The 23,211-nt window shown below is 37.2% G+C and overlaps 1 protein-coding gene across 8 annotated transcripts in view; it reads left to right on the forward strand.

Moving 5' to 3' along the window:
- Window positions 1-23,211, forward strand: part of SCAPER (S-phase cyclin A associated protein in the ER) — a 503,757-nt gene that overhangs the window by 420,218 nt on the left and 60,328 nt on the right. For all 8 annotated transcript variants that reach the window (XM_012739362.2, XM_012739365.2, XM_012739364.3 and 5 more), the window contains one exon: window positions 4,476-4,708. In XM_012739362.2, coding sequence (XP_012594816.1) covers window positions 4,476-4,708 — 233 coding nt within the window. The remainder of the gene's footprint in view (window positions 1-4,475; window positions 4,709-23,211) is intronic.

Below are 23,211 nucleotides of genomic sequence, written 5' to 3' on the forward strand. Positions count from 1 at the left end.
GGCAGTGTTTGGCCCATGACCAATTTTCACTTCCTCTACCAGAGACAAAGTTTTTCCAAAATCTTTAGTAAAAGAGATACCCAGTGGGAGGGAGTCAGCGTGGGGTACGGGAAAGCACATGGGCTTTATAGCGTTTTTCCAGATCAGGTTCAAATCCCAGCTCTTCCATAACTAGCTGTGAAACTCAGTCATGTTGTTTGGTATCTCCAAACTTTGATTTCTTAGTCTGTAAAAATTAAATAAGATGATATAAGGAAAATGCTTAAGAATCTGGCATTGTGGAAAAACTCAATAAACACTTGTTTTTATTCTTCCTTCCTTCCCCCATCAGTGTGGCTCATAATTTAACCCGTGCTTGATATCTGAAGATTGTCATTTTGAGAATTAGCAGTTATTATAACACTGATTTTAATGAAAAATAATTTCATAGGAAATAAAGATGAGTGAGTCTAACTGTCCCACATTGCAATGCTTTTTGCTTTCTTAAAGCTGTCTCATCTTGTGCTTCTAGAATTAGTGTCACATTTTGCTACTGCCTACCTCTTAAATGGTCACCACTTTTCTTTATATTATGCCTTCTGTTGTGTAAACTGAGAAACCACAACTTACTACAGTTTTGTAAAATCAGAGTCTGCAGGGTCTGAGTGAAAGCCTGAGGGTGGGTGAGCAGAGCATCCCTTTGCTCCCTTGGCCATATGTGTGTTAGGTATTCAAATGCTAGATGAGCAACTGATTAAATAAATAATGTTATTATAATAGTTTGGTATCTCAGAAGTCTTTATTTCTTCTTGATTCTCAATTATATTCTTAAAAGATGCAATTACTGGATAAATGAAAGATCGCTAAAGATACCATGCATACATGCATAATGTTCTGTTTTAAATACTTCATGATGAAAAGCAGTACAAGGTTGTGGGTGGAAAAAGGAATATGAAAATTTGTGATGAATGAAGAACTCTGACATTACCCAGAAATGTATTACTCATATTCTTTCTCTAATGTGTAAAAGAAAAAATTGTGTCTTTAGAGAATTTATTGAATTAATTTTAAAATGTGGCCAACTGAACACATAAATTACCTTCTGTCCAGAGGCCCCACTGACATTCTAGTACATAGATAAAGTCATAAACCTTCAAAGAAAGAGCACAGGAAGGAAAGGAAAACAAATATTTTTTAATCTGGGAAGCAGATGATTGAAAGGCAATTGCCTAAAAGCTAAAGCCTAAACCAGCAGAAAGAAGTATGGCAGAAGAAAATTTGTGCCACAGAATCCCAGAAGCTCAAGAATTAGAGTTATCAGCTGTCTCAGAAAATGAGAATTCAAGTGAGGCTGAAAAGAGGAAGATTAGTTGAAAGTGTAAATAAGAGGCAGGTAGGTGCCCTAGGTCCCATCTGCTACATATATCGCCAAATAATTGCCCTCCTCTACCCTCATGGAAGACACTAGCTTGAACAAAGTTACTCGGCATGGGCACACTAGGCACACTCATGCAAGAAAAGAATGATTCAGTGAAGATCTATCCTAGAACAGTGAGACACTCAACCCTCTTCTCCTATGAACTTTTGAGAAAACAGGCACCATGTTATATACTCTGGGTTAGGAAGATATAGGATTCCATTCTATATAAGGAAATTACCTGTCCTAGAAGATCAAACCTATACATATTGAAAATTGGGATTCCCCCCATGGAAAAGCTGAACCTCTGCCTCATCACCCAAATTAAAGTCACTCACCCAGAAGTTTGTATCCAACTTGTGATTAGATCCAGATTGTGATACACTGATTCACGTACCTGTTCATCAATCTTAAGTGTGAACAAAAAGCACAAGATTAACAGCACATTTGAGGAAAGCCTTCAACCTGAAGTATAGAGAAAGAACTCAAAGGAAACAGAGACCATGCAAGAAACAAAATCTTTTTTAAAAGTATAATTTCACAGAGATGAGAAGATACTGTATTTTCATGAACTAAAAACAAGATACCATAAAAACAAAATATATAGGAACCCCAAAAATAGCTCTTAAAAATTAAAAATATACCATGTTTCCCCGAAAATAAGACCTACCCATAAAATAGGCCCTAGCAGGATTTCTAAGCATGTGCACAATAGAAGCCCTACCCCAAAAATAAGACCTAGTGATGGGCGTGGCTGCGCAGCGGATCTGCACAACCCATGCATTCCATTGTGGAGTGGTAAAGAAGACAAGCAGCCCTTCTCATCTGCCCCATGAGAGCTCTATTGCTCGACATGAGAGATTGGTGCCAATGGTTCTCAAGGAAATACAGTCACACAAGAAATTCAGGATGGAATTCAGGGTTTGGAGAGTTATGATGATGTTCCAGAAGAAGACGACTTAACTCTATTTGAATAAATAAATGTAGATTGTTGTACCGTACTTAAAAAAAAAAATAGTACATCCCCTGAAAATAAGCCCTACGGTGTCTTCTTGAGGAAAAATAAATATAAGACCCTATCTTATTTTCAGGGAAAATGGTAATTGATGAAAGGAAAAATTCAGTAAAAGGACTGGAAAATAAAGTTAAGAAAATCTCCAAAGAATTAGGACAAAACACGAAAAGATAAAAAACAGGAGAAAATATTTTTTAAAAAATTAGGTTGAGTCCAGATTCAAAATCCAACAGAGAAAATGAATGGGAAGAAATTAGCAAAGAAACAATGTAAGAAATTTTCCCAGAAATGAAATGTATGACTTCCAAATTATAAAGACCACTGGTTTTTGTGCAATAAATGAAAAAAGACCTTATACCGAGGCACAAGAAATCAGGGATAAGTTCCTAAGTTTCTAGGGAGGAATGTACAGGGCATGTACTAAAACAGTAGGAATTAGAGTGGACTTCTCAACAGCAGTGTTTGAACTAGAAAACAATGAAGCAGTCCTTTAAAACTAAAGGAAAATGGGTTCCAACCAAGAATCCAACCATACTATCAGTCAAGTGTAAGGATAGAATAAAGATATTTTCAGACACACAAGATCTCAAAATATTTCTTTTCATGCATTCTTTCTCAGAAAGTTGCTAGAATACATCCTACATCAAAATAAGAGAATTATATGGGAAGAAAAGGAAGACATAGGATCTGAAAAATAAGGGCATCTAACCCAGAGGAGAGGTGAACAGGATCCTTGGGATAAAGATGAAGGGCAGTCTCAACGTGAGCCGTGTAGCATGCCTAGGGAGCAGCCAGTCCAGAGTAGAGCAGGAGGATGGCAGATTTCAGGAAGAATCTCTCCACTGGGGAACAAAAAGAACCAACAATCCTTGATCCTGATGAGTTTGAACTTCAGAGGAAACTTCATTTTAACCAGAAAGCTTGACAATGAATTAATGATACATAACTAGGAAATTCAAGGATGAAAAAAAAATTGTTATCTGAGTGAAACCATAAATTTGGACAAGAAAATAAATATAATCATTAGTTAAATAGATTAGCTGTGAATATTTGCATAGTCATAGTGGAGAAAACAATATTACTATGTAGTCGGTAGTGCTGTGTATGGAATATTCTGATTCTCTCTCTCTCTTCCCAAGTACATAATAGGATGACATTTCCTGGATCTTTTGTGGTTGAGTTGAACTATGTAACTAGTTCTGGCCAATAAGTTGCTTGTGTTTATAAAGATCTTCCTTTTGGATCCAAATAATCATTTATTCCTCTATCTTTGATAGAATTAGTACAGGTAAAGAGTGACAATGAGGCAAAGGCTGGTTGTCACTAAATAAGTATTTGTGGAATGTAATAGTTGACTAAATATTTTCTCATTCATCTTCTTATTTGAACTTCACAGTAGTCCTGGGAGGTAGGAAGATACAGAAAGCAAGGAATTTGTCTCCAGTCATATGGCTGCAGAGCCAAAATCTAAGCCCAGGTTCTGGCTCCAAGCCCCTCTTTTAATGACCACGTTACTTCCTGTAAACTGTACACAAAGAGAGCTGAATGTAACCATATGTACTAGGAAAAGACCACTTTTAAAATCAGAAATGCAAATTTAACCCAAATAGAGGAATGTAGGTTAGATATTTTTAAAATTCACTCTAACAAGAAACAGTGCTATCCATTTATCAATTGGTTTGTTTTCTGAGTTCATAAAATTTTTAATATAATTTATTCAATTAAATAAAGACTGAGTATTTACTACATGCCTATGCGTATACTAAGAATTTTATGTGCATTAACTCATTTAATCCTCATAAGAACTCTAGCACGTAGGTACTGTCATTATCCGTCTTATTAGGGTTTAGAAGTATTAATAGTAACCTTCTCCAAGGTCATCCAGGTACTGAGGGGAAAGCTGAGATTTGAACTAGCAATCTGACTTCAGAGCCAACACTCTTGAACATTTTAGATTGTCACCTATAGAATTTCAAAATTATTTATGATTCCAGAAATGTTCTAAATCTTCTCGGGTTTTGGTGGTTTTGTTGAAACACATTTACTGAACTTTTTTTCATCTAGGTTTATGTTCCAGATAAAAATAATGCTATTTTTGGAAGAAATACAAATAAACAAGGTTTTGAAGGCTTAACAACTGGACTTCTCAAAGTCAGTGCTGTGGTTTTTAGCTGCCTGATTGCCAATCGAACAGATGGAAACAGCCGGCCGGCTACACCAAAAATATCAACACAGGAAATGAAAAACAAACCCTCACAAGGTGATGCTTTTAACAGTCGAGTTCAGGACCTTATCAGGTAAAATTGCTAGATTTCTTAAAACTTCATTCTTTTGTGTAAAAAACTATTCTTAAAATAATTAAAATCTCAGTGCCCATGTGATAACAGTGGTTCTCACAACACCATCCACAAATTCCCAGTAGAGAATTTTGAATACCTTGTAAATTTTTCTCAGATTTATCACCTTCACTCCATTGCCACTTCCTTACTTCAGTTGTTCAGGCTCTCTGGCAGTAGCAGATGGTGTGTCTGTCTGTCTCTTTGCCACCTCTTTAAAATAAGTTCATTTTCCTAATTATAAAAATAATATGTGCTCGATGACAAGAACAATTTAGAAAACACAGAAGAGGACAATGGATTTTTTAAAAACAATTTGTACAGAAGGAAAATTCTCTTAATGAAGAGCAATATAGTTACAGCTCGCTGTCATTCGTGATATTTAAATATGTGATATTAGAATATGTAACATTGGAGCTTTTACAACTTCCTTCATATCGACTCTTTCCAACTCGAGGAATTTCTGAGAATTCCCCTATCTCAGTTCATCTCTGGTTATAAATTTGGTTCAGACTTAAAACAACAATAATAGCTACCATTTATGGAGTTGCCATTACATGTAAGTTATTATAGTAGACACTTTGCAGCCTTAAAAGTGTAGGATTTCTAAGTCAGACTTTGTAGGTGAGGAAATTGCTCAGAGAGGGTAAGTGCTTTGCCCAAGGTTGTATAATAAATAAAGTAAAAATTAGATAGGAGATCTGAGACTGGAACTCATGTCTATCTTGACTCCCAACATCTGTATTCTTTCTACTACGCAAGTGCAACAATTTCTGACACCTGTTAAAGGTCAGCCCTGCTTCCTTCCTTCCCTTTTCTCCAGGGAAATTTACTCCTACTTTGGCATCTGAACTCATTTTCCCTCATGAATTTTGAATCAGGTAGGACATTTAATTTCCCAGCAGAGTTCCATCTGGTGTTAATCAGTTACTTATTCCACCTATCAACAACTCTTCTGTGATCTACATTAATCTTTGGCTCCCAAAACCCATGCAATTTATTGCTCTCTGAAGCTTATGGTAGGTTAATAAGAGAGGCAGAATGCCCTCCTCTGCATTTGCTTCTTTTGCAGTTCATAAATTTCTTCTACTTTCTTGTAGTACTTTCTTGGGAGCAGTTGTTTCATTATCTGTCTTACCCTTGATTATTTTGTTCACTTATCCCTTCCATCTTCCTGCCCTCTTTCCCCAAGTATATTTATTGCCAAAGAGCACCGGGCCCTTGGGATCTACAACCATTTATCTTACAGCACTTGACTTTTAGCCTCCTTGGCCTTTCTCTCAGTTGCTTGATCCCATTCAATTCCCATGTCCTTTGGTCACTGTGGAACTTAGCCTTCTCTGCTGATGAATGCCATTCTGTCCCAGCATTCTCCTTTGGGCTACCCTGTGATATGGCAACCCTGCATTCTTGTTGTCCAGACATCTTAGCCACCCGCCTCAGCTGTAATGAGGCGGAAGACCCAGCCAAATGCTTCATTGCAAGTCCAGTGGGCCTTCCAGGAAAATACGTACATTTTCACATATATTATTACAGTTAACAAATCTTTCTTAAAGAAAGATTGGGGTGAAAAACTGCAGTGGTAATCTGCCAAACCAAATAACTCGTGTGACTTAAAAAGGATGATTGACAACCATAGTACTTCAGAACAAACCCATGCCAATCTCTCTCTGATTTGAACCATACTGGTGGTGAATATTGTTTTCTTACAGATAATGCATTGTTAGTTGTCTTGATGATGCCCATGTATAGAACCACAAACCATATCTCCTATCAGAACATGTTTATATCAGAACATATCTCCTATCAGAACATGTATATATAACATGCCCATATCTCCCATCAGAACATGTTTAATCATTTCCATACTTGGTTTCTCACCTTCCCAGATATGAACTGGCAAGAAATCTCACTCTACTCCCTGTTACCACCTGGACACTTTTGTCAGCTGTGAATTTGAGTGGAAAGGGTTCCAGTAGAATCTTTGGAGTTGTTCTCTGGCCTTTATCCTTGATGTAGAACAGGAGCAGACCCTGACAGCTGTCCCTTCCTTCTCATCTGGCATAGAGAGGTAGGAAGGTATCTAAGAGAGATAAGATAGTTACAGTCTTTATTCTTACTATTTTGCATGGTTTAGTCAAGTTTCTACATCTAAGGTATTCTTGGTAAATATATTTTTATTTATTTATTTACTTTTAAGACATAGAGTCTCACTCTGTCACCTAGGCTGGAACTCCTGGGCTCCAGTGATCCTCCCACCTCAGCCTCTTGAGTAGCCAAGACTCAGGAGCGCACCACCATGCCTGGCTAATTTTTTAATTTTTTTGTAGAGTAGGATCTCGCTGTGTTGTCCAGGCTGGTCTCGAACTCCTGGCTGCAAGTGATCCTCTGCAAGTGCTGGGATTACAGGAATAAGCCACTGTGCCCGGCCAGAAATATTTTTCAAAGTATGATCACTTATTCATTTTGTGCTAGACACTACACAAGGTCCTAGGATACAAAAACAAATAAAAAGGCCTTTCACAGTATAGCCAGCCAATACCATTTTGCTGTTAAAGATCCAAACTTTTTAATGTTTTTTAATCAGCACATTGTAATTGTACATATTTATGAGGTATAATTTGATGTTTCAATATATATGATGTATAATGATCTAATCAGGGTAGTTAGTATATCTATAACCTCATGCATTTGTCATTTCTTATGATAAGAACATTCAAAAGCCTCTCTCTCTTCTAGCTATTTTGTAATATACAATACTTTATCGTCAACTATAGTCACCCTACAATGCAATAGAACACCCGAACTTATCCCTCTTGTCTAATTGTAACTTTGTATTCATTGACCAAGTTCTCCTCATCCTTCCTTCCTCCCACCCATCCCCTGTCTCTGATAACCACTATTCTACTCCTTGCTTCTATGATATCAACTTTTTTTTTTTAGATTCTGCATATGAATGAGATCATGCCATATTTGTCTTTCTTGAACTCCTGGCCTCGAGCAATCCTCTTGTCTCAGCCTCCCAAAGTGCTCGGATTACAGGCATGAACCACCACTCCTGGCCCATCTCTGTTTGTCTTTCTGTGCCTAGACTACTTCAGTTAACATAATGACCTCCAGGTCCATCCATGTTGCCACAAATAATGGGATTTTATTCTTTTTATGGCTGAATAGTATTCTATTATATTTGTACACCACATTTTCTTTATCCATTCATCCATTGCTGGACACTTATATTGATTCCATACCTTGGCTATTGTGAATAATGCTGCAGCAAACATGAGAGTGCAGATATCTTTTCCTTTTTTTTTTTTGAGACAGAGTCTTAACTCTATTGTTCCAGGTAAAGCTTGAGACCCTGTGTCAGCCTAGCTCACAGCAACCTCAAACTCCTGGGCTCAAGCGATCCTCTTGCGTCAGCCTTCCACGTATTTGGGACTACAAGCACAACACTACGACACCTGGCTAATTTTTCTATTTTTAGTAGAGACGGGGTCTCACGCTTGCTCAGGCTGGTCTTGAACTCCTGAGTTCCAGCAATCCTCCTACCTCAGCCTCCCAGAGCGCTAGGATTACAGGTGTAAGCCACTGTGCCCAGCCTATCTCTTTAACATACTGATTTCATTTTATTTCGATATATACCCAGTAGTGGGATTACTGGATCACATGGTAATTCTGTTTTTAGTTTTTTGAGGAACTCCCATACTGTTTTCCATGACAGTACTAGTTTACAATCACACAATTGTATGTAAAGTGTTCCATTTTCTCCACATCCTCACCCACACTGTTTTCTTTTGTCTTTTTGGTAGTAGTCATTCTAACTGGAGTGAGCTGGTATCTCATTGTAGTTTTGATTTGCATTTTCTTGATGATTAGTGATCATTTAGTAATGATCATTCATGATCATTGAACATTTTTTCATGTACTTCTTGGCCATTTGTATGTCTTCTTTTGAAAGGTGTCTATTAAGATCTTTTAGCCAGGCACAGTAGCACATGCCTTTTGTCCCAGCTACTCAGAAGGCAGATACAGGTGGATTGCTCTAGGCCAAGAGCTCAAGGCTGCAGTGAGCTATGATCATACCTGTGAATGGCCACTCCATTCCAGCCTAGGTGATATAGTGAGACCCTGTCTCTAAAAATAAATAAATAAATAAATAACCTTTTACTCATTTTTAAATTGGGTTATTTGGTTTTTTTGCTGCTGAATTATTTAAGTTTCTTATATATTCTGGATATTAACCCTTTGTCAGATGTATAGTTTGCAGATTATTTTCTCCTACTCTGTAGGTTATCTCTTGACTCTGTTAATAGTTTCTTTTGCTGCGTAAAAGCTTTTTATTTTGATATAATCCCATTTGTCTAGTTTTGCTTTTGTTGCCTAGGCTTTTGAGGTCTTGTTTTAGAAAGCCTTGCCCAGCCCAATGTCATGAAGCATTTCTCCTGTGTTTTCTTCTATTAATAATAGTTTCATAATTTTAGGTTTTAAGACTTTGATCCATTTTGTGTTTATTTTTGTATATGGTAAGAGGCAAGGGTCTAGTCTGATTCTTCTGAATATAGATATCCAATTTTCCCAGCACTATTTATTGAAGAGACTGTCCTTTCCCCATTGTGCATTCTTGTCATCTTTATCAAAAATCTGTTGGCTGTAGGTAGTATTACATGAATTTATTTCTGGGCTCTCTATTCTATTCCATTGGTCTCTGTGTCTGTTTTTATACTAGTACCATGCTGTTTTGGTAACTATACTTTGTAGCATATTTTGAAGATTCCAGCTTTTTTGCTCAGTATTGCTTTAGCTATCTGGGGCATTTTGTGCTTCTATATGAATGTTAGAATTGTTTTTTCTATTTCTGTGAAGGATATCATTGGTATTTTGATGGAGATTGCATTAAATCTGTAGATCACTTTGGGTAGTTTGATCATTTTAACAATATTAATTCTTCCAAGGCAAAGTATCTTTCCATTTATTTGTGTCTTCTTCAATTTCTTTCATCAAAGGTTTATAGTTTACATTATAGAGATTTTTCATGTCATTGGTTAAGTTCATTCCTGGGTATGTTATTTTTATTATTGCTATTGTTAATAGAATTGTTTCATGATTTCTTTTTCAGGTTGTTCACTACTAGTGTATAGAAACACTACCAATTTTTGTGTTTTGATTTTGTATCCTGCTAATTTACTGAATTCATTTTTTAGTTCTAACAGCTCTTTGGTAAAACCTTTAGGGTTTTATTTTTTTATTTTTTATTTTTTTAGATAAAATAAAATGTTTATTCCTATTTTTACAAACCTTTGTGTCCTGGGCTGACTTTCAGTAGGTTGCAGCAAAGGAGCTGCTCTCCTGCACATGAAACCCTGAACAGCTTGCAGGTTGTCTGCAAATGGTTCAACACCAACGTTCTCCATGTGTGTTGTATGCCAGGCAAGGGGGCGCCGCCTTTCCAGCTGCACCCTATTTTCCAAGATGAAGGGTGCTCCAATCCTGACCGGTCCTGGCGCCCAGCGGAGTATGCAGGCAGAGACGGTGGGGGCCCAGCTAATGAGGCCATACGAGGCCAACCCAAGGCAACCGAGGCTCCACAGCGCTGCTGTTGTGTTGTTCTGCCTGGGCGGGATGCTGACTTGGAGGCATTCAGTCATAATCCCAGACAGTAGCGTCGCCCCCTGGCTCTTCAGCCAGGGTTTTCTGTATGTGAGATCATGTCGTCTTCAACAGGGATAATTTGACTTCTTTCCAATCTGGATGCCTTTTGTTTCTTTTTCTTTTCTAATTATTATGGCTAGGACTTCAAGTACTATGTTGAATAGAAGCAGTGTGGTGAAAGTGTCTTGTTCCTGATCTTAGATGAAAAGTTTTCAGTTTTTCCCTGTTCTATAATGGTGTTAGCTGTGAATTTGTTGTGCATGGCCTATATTGTGTTGAAGTACATACCATTTGTACCTAACTTTTTTTTTGTTTGTTTGTTTGTTTTTTGAGACAGAGTCTCGCTTTGCTGTCCAGGCTAGAGTGAGTGCCGTGGCGTCAGCCTAGCTCACAGCAACCTCAAACTCCTGGGCTCGAGCGATCCTTCTGCCTCAGCCTCCCGAGTAGCTGGGACTACAGGCATGCGCCACCATGCCCGGCTAATTTTTTTTATATATATATCAGTTGGCCAATTAATTTCTTTCTATTTTTTATAGTAGAGACGGAGTCTCGCTCTTGCTCAGGCTGGTTTTGAACTCCTGACCTTGAGCAATCCGCCCGCCTCGGCCTCCCAGAGAGCTAGGATTACAGGCGTGAGCCACCGCGCCCGGCCTCCTAACTTGTTTTTATCATGAAGGAATGTTGAATGTGATCAAATGCTTTTTCTGCATCTGTTGAAACAATCATATCATTATTTCTTTCTGTTAAAGTAGTGCATCACATTTATTGATTTGTGTGTGTGAAACCATCATTACATCCCTAGGATGGATCCCACTTGATCATGATGACCTTTATAATATGCTGTTGAATTTGGTTTGCTAGCATCTTGTGTTGCATCTGTGTTCATCAAGGATATGGGCATATAGTTTTCTTTTTTTGTCAGTTCTTCTCCAGTTTGGGAATCAGGGTAATACTGGCGTTATAAATGAGTTTGGAAGTATTTCCTCTTTTCTGGAATACTTTGAAAATTGGTAATAGTTTTCTTCAGCTGTTTGGTAGAATTCAACAGTGAAACCATCAGGTCCTGGGCTTTTCTTTGATGGAAAACTTTTTGTTACTGATTCAATTTCCTCACTTGTTATTAATCTATTCAGATTTTCTATTTCTTCACAACTTAAACTTATGTTGTATGTGTCTAGGAATTTATTTATATCTTTGTCACATTTGTTGGTGTATAGTTGTTGATAATAGTCTCTTATGACCTTTGTATTTCTGTGGTGTCAATTATGTCTCTTTTTTCATTTCTGATTTTATTTGAGTCTTCTCTTTTTTTCTAAGTGTAGCTGACAGTTCATCTATTTTGTTTATCGTTTCAACAAATCGACTCTTCATTTTCTTGATCTTTTGGATTTTTTTAGTCTCTATTTCATTAGTTTTTTCTCTGAGCTTTTATTATTTCCTTTCTTCTACCAATTTTGGGTTTAATTTGTTTTTCAGGTTTTGTTTTTTGTTGTTGTCTGTCTGTTTTTTAGTTGATTGAGGTATATCATTAGGATATTAGAAGTCTGTCTTCTTTTTTAATGTAGGTGTTTATTGCTATAAACTTCCCTCTTAGGACTACTTTTCCTTTGTCCCATAGTTTTGGTATTATGTGTTTCCATTCTCAGTTGTCTCAAGGAATTTTTAAATTTTCCTTCTAATTTATTCTTTTTGGGGTTTTTTTTGTTTGCTTGTTTTTGTTTTTTTATCTTTTTTAAAATTTCATAATATTACAGGGTTACAAATGTTTAGGTTATGTATATTGCCTTTGCCCCACCCAAGCCAGAGCTACAAGTGTGCCCATCCCCCAGACAGTGCATACTGTACCATTAGGTGTGAATATACCCATCTCCTCCAACCCCCCACCTGCCAAACACCTGATGAATGTTACTAACATATATGCACATAAGTGTTGATCAATTAGTACCAATTCGATGGTGAGTACATGTGGTGCTTGTTTTCCCATTCTTGTGATACTTCACTTAGTAGAATGGGCTCGAGCTCCATCCAGGATAATATAAGAGGTACTGGTTGACCACTGTTTTTTCCCTTTTAATTTCTTCATTGACCCATTGTTTGGTCAAGGACCTTGTTATTCAATTTCCATGTATTGTAGTTTCCTAAGTTTTTCTTGTTGATTTCCAGTTTTATACCATTGTGGTCACAAAAGATACTTGATATGATCTCTGTCTTCTTAAATTTGTTAAGACTTGTTTTGTGGCCTAACATATGACCTGTCCTGGAGAATATTCTCTGTACAGTTGAGAAGAGTGTATATTCTGCAGCTGTTAGATGGAATGTTCTGTAAATATCTGTGCCATTTGGTCTGTGGCACAGTTTAAGTCTGATGTTTCTTTGTTGATTTCCTGTCTAGATGATCTACCCATTGTCGAAAGTGAGGTGTTGAAGTTGCCTACTATACTGTGTTGCCTCCTTTTAGGTTTAATACTTTTTGCTTTATATATCTGGATGCTTCAGTGTAGAATGCACATATAGTTACATTTTTTAATGTCTTCTTGTTCAGTTGATCTCTTTATCATTATATAATAACCTTCCTTGTCTTTTTAATACTTTTTATTTAAAGTCTATTTTATCTGATATATGTGTAGCTACTGCTGCTTGCTTTGGATTTTTATTTGTATGGAATATCTCAGAACAACACTGCAAAACTGAATAACAACTATATCTATCAAAATCAAGAGCTGCTGTATCTATCAAAATCAAGAATTATGTGGAACCTTTTGTGCTATTCAGTCTAGCAGCTCAGTGCCTTAGCTTGAACCAGGGATCAGGAAGGGGCCACTACCACAGATGTGGGCTCCAGAACCACACTATAACAACTAGATCTATGCCCCGTACAACAGATGCCCCAAATCCTGTCTCTCAGTCTCCAAAATACTTTCATAAACCAAATGTCTTTATGACTACACCTTACAAATGGAAAAATACACAAGTGTGGCTCCCATTTCATTTTTACCTTCCAAATGTAACTTCTTAATTTAAAGCTTAAATAAACACATGTAGCTAATGCCTCTGTACTGGACAACATAATTCTATATTCTTAATTTTTTCTAGTTCTAACAGTTACTGAAAGAGGAGTGTTAAAAATCTCCAACTATGATTGTGTATTTGTCTCCATTTAATTAGTCAGGTTTTTCTTTGCACATTTTGAATATTAGATACACATTTGTGTATCTATCATCTATTATTAGATACACATGAACTGTTGCATCTTTCAGCTGAAATGGCTTTTCAGCATTATTTCTCTTTGTGTTAAATACTCCTTGTTTTAAAGTCAGTTTGTTTAATATTATTAATATGCCACGCCTAATTTCTTACATTTACTCTTTGGTCTTTTTTCATCCTTGACAGATCTTTTTCCTTTAAGCACTTTAAAGATATCATTCCTTTGTCTTCTGGCTTCCATTATTTATCAAGAGAAATCAGCTTTTATTAATATCATTTGTCTCCTGTAAGCTATATGTCCTTTTTCCTTGGGCTGCTATCAAGATGTTTTTTTATGTTTGAGTTTCAGCAGTTTATAATAATCTGGTTAAGTATAGTTCCCTTTGTATTTATTCTGCTTGAGGTTCACTGAGCTGTTTGAATCTGTAAGTTGTTTTTCCACCAAAACAGAAATGTATTTTTAAAATATATTTCTACAAATAAAACTTCAGGTAAGATGGCTTTACCTATAAATTCTGTGAAAGATTTAGGGTAGAAATAATACTACTCACAAACACACTCTCTCAAAGGAGAAGAGAGAATACTTGCCGGCTTGTATATTTTTTAAAAAGCTTACTATAAAAGGGTAATATATCACAACCAAATGAGTTTATTCTAGGAAGACAAGGTTAGTTTTTAACATTTAGAAATTACCATATTAACTTGCTAAGAACGATAAAAAGTCAGAGATTTTTACCCTTCTTGCATGCTAACAAGTTAGCCTGTCAGTTTCATGGATGCTAGCAAAAGACACAAGGCTCCTGGGTCAGAGACAAAGGACCTTATCACTCACAAATGGCAAGCAGTTTGAGCTTTATGTTCTCATCAGTTTAGTTTTCTTGTCCCCAGGTCCCACAGGACAACACAGGGTGGGCCCAGGTAGATGCTGCACATGCGGTGGGTTTGTATCACAGCTGAGGAGACCCCACACATTTAGGAAACCCCAGTCTTTTCCAGTGGGCTAAAAGCAGACCTGCTCAACCTTTGCCCAGAAGGCAGACATTATCTTTATTATACTGGACAGCCAACAAGCCTTCTGTTTGCTCTAAAGGAAGACACCATCTCTAAGACCATTCCCTACCCAAACATTTTAGAAAATGTTTTCTAGAACAAAAGCTATTAGTTTATCTGCTCACAAGGTATGCAGAAATGTGAGACCCTTGGAGGATTATCTCTTGACACTGACCCCACCGAAAAGGAAACTATATGATTATCTCATTAGATGCAGAAAAAGCATCTGACAAAATGTAACAGCCATTCATGATATTAGAAAATAACCCAGCAAATTAGGAATAGATGGGAAAACTTATAGCTAAATAATATGTAGTGATAAAAGATTGAACATTTTTCCTTTAGCATTCGGAATACACAAGGACTATTTACTTTCGCCACTTCTATTCAGCATTGTACTGAAAGCTTTAGCTAATTCAGTAAGAAAGGGAAAAAATAAAAGGCATAAAGTTTGTAAAGGAAAAAATAAAACTTGTTATTTGCAGTGTCATGATTGCATATATAAAAAAACCATATAATCTACCAAGGGAAAAAACTGTAATACTAGAACTAGTAAGTAAGGTTTTAGCAAAGTGGGAATATACAAATGCAATTTATGCAAAAATCAATTGTATTGCTATATATGATAACAAATAATTAAAAGTTAAAAAACAATGCCATTTATAAAAGCATCAGGAAATATCAAACATCTCCAAGAAATCTCATGAAAGAGATGTAACAACTCAATAAAACATTATTGAGAGAAATTTTAAAAGGCCTACTTAAATGGAGATGTATCCATACATAAGAATTCTGTTCAATATGGTTAAAATATTATTTCTCCCCAAATTGATTTATAGATTCAATGCAATCCTGAGCAAAATCCCAGTAGGCTTTTAAAGGACATTTATAAATCAGTTCTAAAATTTATATGGAAATTTTAAAAATCTGGAAAAGCTAAAACAATTTTGGAACAGAATAATAAAGTCAAGAGGACTTGCCTGATTTTGAGACTTACTATAGTAGAATTACACTAATCAACATAGCATAGTATTGGTATAAGAACAGACCAATAGATCAAAAGAACATTGAGAGCACAGAAATACATAGTCTGGACATATATAGTCAAGTAATTTCCTTTTGGCTGATCAAGCTTTCATTTAAAAATAGATTATTTTTATAGCAATTTTAAAAGTTCACAGCAAAATTTTGAGTGGAAAGTACAGAATGTTTCCATAAACCCCCTGCCCACACATGCATACAACCTCCCCCACTATCAACAACCCACACTGGAGTGGTACACTGTTACAATCAGTGAAGTTATATTGATATCATTATCACCCCAAAGTGCATAGTTTGCATTAGGATTCATCCTTGGTATTGTACATTCTGTGGATTTTGCCAAAAGTATAATGGCATGTATTCACCATTATAATATCACATAGCTCCACCTATTTATCCCTCCCTTCTCCCAACCCCTGGCAACCTCTTGTCAATTGATTTTTAATCGAGGGATCAAATTAATTCTGTGATGAAAGTCTTTTTAATAAATGGAGCTGGAACAACTAGATATCCATATGGAAGAAAACCAACCTCTCACCATATACAAAATTAATAAGATGGATTATAGGTCTAAACACAAAAGCTGTGACCATAAGACCTCTAGCATAAAATAGGACTATATCTTTGTAATCGTGGGGTGGGGAAAGATTTCTTTGGATACAAATACTTCACAAAAGAATATGTGCAAATAGCCAATTAGCATATAGAAAAGTGTTCAGTGTATTAGTTATCAGGGAACTGCAAAATAAAATGACACAAAGATACTCTTTCAAATCCAATAAAGTGGCTAAAATAAAAAAAGATTGATAATACCAAATGTTGGTGAGGATACTGAGCAATTGGAGGTCTGAAACATTACTGCTGGGAGTATAAAATGGAATGAACACTTTGGAAAACTGTTTAGCAATTTGTAAAGTTAAAATATATCTATACTATGACTCAATAATTCTACTCCTAGGTATTTACCTAAGAGAAATGAAAACATGAAAGACTTGCCCATGAATTTTAATAGCAGTCTTATCCATAATAACCAAAAACTTTAAATGACCTATGCATCCATCAACAGAAGAAGGGATAAACAAAACATGATATACAGGGAGCAGCCCGGAGACCAGCAGGAAGGGTAGGTGGATAAATCAACTTTCCCCTCCCCTGCATCTCGGACTGCTGGTGGGCTCCCCAGTGGGTGGAAAGACCTGCGGACACCAGCCCAGCGATGGCCGCCACCAGTGAGCGCCCCTCCCTGACAGCTTTTCCTGGAAGCAAAGAACAGAACTTTGACCACTGCTAACGACATTGGTGGTGCCTGAGGGCAGGCTTACCCAACCCAGCTCCGCCCAGACTCTCTCCTAGACCAGTCCTCACTGAGGGGGAGAAAAGGACACACATGGAAGTCCCAGGGCCCCACCAACCACCTGAGACACTAGCGTGCCTCTCTACAAGAACAAAAGCTGATAACAGGACACAAAAACAACAGTGTGGCCTGTTCCTCCAAGCAAGCACCACCTACTGACAGGGAGGACATCCTGCACAGCCTTTTCATGGCACCTACTGTTTCATGATACAGGGAGTGATCAAATCTCACCCACAGACATCACCTATTGGCTCAGAAACTAAACAAGGTGTGTGAATACCCAAATGAAAACCTAAAGGAAAGAAACAACAACTGATCGACATGGGAAGAAATCAGTGAAGGAACTCTGGAAATATGAAGAACCAAACAGAAAACACACCCCCAAAGAGGAGCACCAGCCCCCTAGAAACGGACACCAACCAAAATCAGGCAACCAAAATAACAAAAGAGGAATTTCGAATGTGGATCATAAGAAAATTCAATGACCTGTAAGAACAACTCGATAACCAACACAAAGAAACCACAAAAAGCCTCCAGGACCTGGAACAAAAGTTCACTAAAGAAATCGACACAATGAAGAAAAGTTTAACTTAACTTCTCGAATTGAAGAATCAATTCAGGGAACTACAAAATACAGTGGAAAGTCTCAAGAACAGGGTAGATCAAACAGAAGAAAGAATCTCAGAGATTGAAGATAACACCCTCCAATTAAATAAATCAGTCACAGAGATAGAGCAGAGAAACAAGAGAAAAGAGCAAAGGCTACAAGAGATGTGGGATTATGTGAAGAAACCTAATGTGAGGATCATAGGTTTACCAGAAGGGGAAGAAGACAAAACTCAAGGATTGGATAAGCTACTTGAAGATATAATACAGGAAAATTTCCCAGGCCTTGCTCAAAATCTCGATATACAAGTTCAAGACGCTGAGAGGACTCCTGGGAGATTCAATGCAAACAGGAAGACGTCACAACATGCAGTCATCAGACTGACCAAAATATCAACTAAAGAGGCCCTTCTAAGAGCTGTAAGACGAAAGAAGCAAGTAACATACAAGGGAAATCCAATTCGAATAACACCAGACTTCTCTACTGAGACTTTACAAGCAAGGAGAGACTGGGGCCCCATTCTCACTCTTCTGAAATAAAACAATGCCCAGCCTAGAATATTATTCCCTGCAAAACTAAGCTTCATATATGAAGGAGAAATAAAGACATTCTCAAACAAGCAAAGTCTCAGAGAATTCACCAAGACAAGACCAGCCCTGCAAGAAGTACTCAAAACAGTGTTACTCACGGAACACCATAATAAAAACTCACGAATATAAAAACAACCAAAACCCAAAGATTAAAGGCCAGATATTACAATGGCTCAAGAGATAAATCAAAGCAACAACATCCAACCCAACAGAATGAACAGTAAACTACCTTACCTATCAGTTCTCTCAATAAATGTGAATGGCTTAAACTCTCCACTCAAGAGACACAGGCTGGCTGAATGGATAAGAAAATACAGGCCAAGTATATGCTGTCTTCAGGAAACACATCTAACCTGCAAGAATGCATATAGACTAAAAGTAAAAGGGTGGAAATCAGTACTCCCAAGCAAGTGGAAGCCAAAAGAAGGCTAGCGTGGCAGTTCTAATTTCAGACGATTTAGTTTTTAAATCAACAAAAGTAGTGAAAGACAAAGAGGGTCATTATGTAATGGTGAAGGGCACACTTCAACTAGAAGAGATAACAATTTTAAATATATATGCACCCAACTTAGGTGCACCCAGATTCATAAAGCAAACCTTACTGGATCTAAGCAAATTGATTAATAGCAACTCCATAATCACCAGAGATTTCAACACCCCACTGACGTCACAAGACAGATACTCCAAACAGAAAATTAATAAAGAAATAATGGACTTAAACAAAATTCTAGAACAATTAGGTCTGACTAACATTTACAGGACATTCTACCCAAAACCCACTGAATATGCATTCTTCTCATCAGCTCACAGGACATTCTCTAAGATTCACCATATCCTAGGACACAGAGTAAATCTCAAGAAATTTAAAAAAATAGAAATCATACCATGTACCTTCTCGGATCACAGTGGAATAAAAGTAGAAATCAACCCTAACAGAAACTCTCTATACAAAAACGTGAAATTAAACAACCTCCTACTAAATGATTACTTCATAAATGAAGAAATCAAGATGGAAATAAAAAAATTCTATGAACAAAATGACAATGGAGAGACAAGTTATCAAATCCTCTGGGACACAGCTAAAGCAGTTCTGAGACGAAAGTTTATCTCCATAAATGCCTATAACCAAAAGACAAAAAGATCACAAATAGACAATCTAAAGAAACAACTCAAAGAGCTGGAAAAAGAAGAACAGACCAACCCCAAACCCAGCAGAAGAAGTGAAATCAACAAGATCAAATCAGAACTAAACGAAATTGAAAACAGGGAAGCTATTCAGGAGATTAATAAAACAAAAGGTTGGTTCTTTGAAAAAATAAACAAAACTGACACGCCATTGGCTAAGCTAACTAAAAGTAGAAAAGAGAAATCTCTAATAAGGTCCATCAGGAACAAAAAAGGAGATATCACAATTGATCCCAAAGAGATACAAGATATAATTTATGAATACTACAAAAATCTTTATGCACACAAACTGTGGAGGAAATGGACAAATTTCTAGAAATATAGCCTCCCTAGGCTCAACCAGGAAGAAATAGATTCCCTGAACAGACCAATCTCAAGAGCTGAAATAGAAACAGCAATTAAAAATCTCCCTAAAAAGAAAAGTCCCGGTCCCGATGGCTTCACACCCCAATTTTACCACACTTACAAAGAAGAACTAGTACCTATCTGGCAGAAACTATTCCACAACATCGAGAAGAACGGAAACCTCCCCGACACCTTTTATGAAGCGAATATTACTCTGATACCAAAACCAGGAAAGGATGCAACAAAAAAAGAAAACAGACCAATATCCCTAATGAATATAGATGCAAAAATTTTCAACAAAATCTTAGCTAACCAAATCCAGACGCTTATCAATAAAATAATCCACCACGACCAAGTGGGCTTCATCCCAGGGATGCAGGGATGGTTCAACATACGTAAATCTATAAATGCAATTCACCACATAAACAGAAGCAAAAACAAAGACCACATGATTCTTTCAATAGATGCAGAAAAAGCCTTTGACAAAATTCAACACCCTTTCATGATACGAACACTTAAGAAAATAGGCATAGAAGGGACATACCTAAAAATGAAACAAGCCATATATGACAGACCCATAGCCAACATCATACTGAATGGGGAAAGATTGAAATCATTCCCACTTAGAACTGGAACCAGACAAGGCTGCCCACTATCTCCACTTCTATTCAACATAGTGCTGGAAGTCCTGGCTACAGCAATCAGACAGGAAAATGGAATTAAAGGTATCCAAATAGGGGCAGAAGAGATCAAACTTTCATTGTTTGCTGATGATATGATATTATATTTAGAAAACCCCAAAGATTCAACCAAGAAACTCCTGGAACTGATCAATGAATTTAGTAAAGTTTCAGAATACAAAATCAATACACAGAAATCAGAGGCATTCATATATGCCAACAACAATCAAATTGGGAACCAAATCAAAGACTCAATTCCCTTCACAATAGCAACAAAGAAATTAAAGTACCTAGGAATATACTTAACCAAGGAGGTAAAAGACCTCTACAGGGAGAACTATGAAACACTGAGGAAGGAAACAGGAGAGGACGTAAACGGGTGGAAATCCATACCATGCTCGTGGATCGGCAGACTCAACATCATTAAAATGTCTATACTACCCAAACTGATCTACAGATTCAATGCAATACCTATTAAAATCCCATCAGCATTCTTCACAGATATAGAAAAAATAATTTTACGCTTCGTATGGAACGAAAGAAGACCCCGAATATCAAGAGCAATTCTAGACAACAAAAACAAAATCGGAGGCATTAATATGGCAGATATCAAACTATACTACAAAGCTGTAGTAATTAAATCAATTTGGTATTGGCACAAAAATAGGAATATTGACAGTGGAACAGGTCTGAGAATGCTGATATAAAACCATTCTCATATAGCCATCCAATCTTTGACAAAGCAGACAAAAACATACGCTGGGGAAAAGAATCCCTTTTCAATAAATGGTGCTGGGAAAACTAGATAGCCACTTGTAGAAGGCTAAAGCAGGACCCACACCTTTCACCTCTCACAAAAATCAACTCATACTGGATAACAGACTTAAACCTAAGATATGGAACTATTAGAATTCTAGAGGAAAATGTTGGAAACACTCTCCTAGACATCGGCCTACTGAAAGAGTTTATGAAGAAGTCCCCAAAGGCAATCACAGCAGCAACAAAAATAAATAAATGGGACATGATCAAACTACATAGCTTCTGCACAGCCAAAGAAACAGTCATGAAAGTAAACAGACAACCTACAGAATGGGAGAAAATTTTTGCATCCGATGCATCTGATAAGGGGCTGATAACTAGAATATACTTAGAACTCACGAAAATCAGCAAGAATAAATAAAATAACCCTATTAAAAAGTGGGCAAAGGACTTGAAAAGAAACTTTTCTAAAGAAGACAGAAGAATGGCCAACAAACATATGAAAAAATGCTCAACATCTCTAATCATCAGGGAAATGCAAATCAAAACCACAATGAGATATCACTTAACTCCAGTGAGAATGGCCTTTATCAAAAAGTCTCCAAACAATAAATGCTGGCGTGGATGCAGAGAGAGAGGAACACTCCCACACTGCTGGTGAGACTGCAAACTAGTTCAACCTCTGTGGAAAGCAATATGGAAATACCTTAAAGCGATACAAGTGAATCTACCATTTGATCCAGCAATCCCATTACTGGGCATCTACCCAAAAGATCCAATGACACTCTACAAAAAAGACACCTTCACCCGAATGTTTATAGCAGCACAATTCATAATTGCAAGGCTGTGGAAACAGCCCAAATGCCTATCAATCCAAGAATGGATTAATAAAATGTGGTATATGTATACCATGGAGTACTATTCAGCTCTAAGAAACAATGGTGATATAGCACATCTTATATTTTCCTGGTTAGAGCTGGAACCCATACTACTAAGTGAAGTATCCCAAGAATGGAAAAAAAAGCACCAGATATATTCTCCAGCAAACTGGTATTAACTGAGTAGCACCTAAGTGGACACGTAGGTACTACAGTAATAGGGTATTGGGCAGGTGGGAGGGGGGAGGGGGCAGGTATATACATACATAATGAGTGAGATGTGTACTATCTGGGGGATGGTCATGCTGGAAACTCAGACTTGTGGGGGGAGTGGGAGAAAGGGCATTTATTGAAACCTTAAAATTTGTGCCCCCATTATATGCCGAAATTAAAAAAAAAAAAAAAATCATGATATACAAATTGAGTATCCTTTATCTGAAATACTTGGGACCATAGTCTTTTATATTTCTTACTTTGTTAAATTTTGGAATATTTGTATTATACCTGCTGGTTGAGCATCCCAAATCTGAAAAGCCAAAATCTGAAATGCTCCAATGAGAATTTCCCTTGAGCATCATGTCAGCACTCAAAAAGTCTGGGATCAACCTAGACAATAGTGAGACCCCATATCTACAAAAATAAAAAAATTAGCCAGGCACAGCGGTGCACACCTGTAGTCCCAGCTACTCAAGAGGCTGAGTCAGGATGATCAGTTAAGCCCAGGAGTTGGAATCTGCTATGATGATGGGCTAGGATAATGGCACCATACACTAGTCCTGGCAACAGAGCAAGACCCTGTCTCAGGCCAGGTGCGGTGGCTCACGCCTATAATCCTAGCACTCTGGGAGGCCTAGGCGGGTGGATTGGTCGAGGTCAGGAGTTGGAAACCAGCCCGAGCAAGAGCGAGACCCCATCTCTACTATAAATAGAAAGAAATTAATTGGCCAACTAATATATATATATATATATATATATATATATATATATAGAAAAAATTAGCCAGGCATGGTGGTACATCCCTATAGTCCCAGCTACTCTGGATTATGAGGCAATAGGATCACTTGAGCCCAGGAGTTTGAGGTTGCTGTGAGCTAGGCTGATGCCACGGCACTCACTCTAGCC

The sequence above is a fragment of the Microcebus murinus genome, chromosome 6 (genome assembly GCF_040939455.1).
Source record: "Microcebus murinus isolate Inina chromosome 6, M.murinus_Inina_mat1.0, whole genome shotgun sequence".
NCBI classification, from domain to species: Eukaryota; Metazoa; Chordata; class Mammalia; order Primates; family Cheirogaleidae; genus Microcebus; species Microcebus murinus.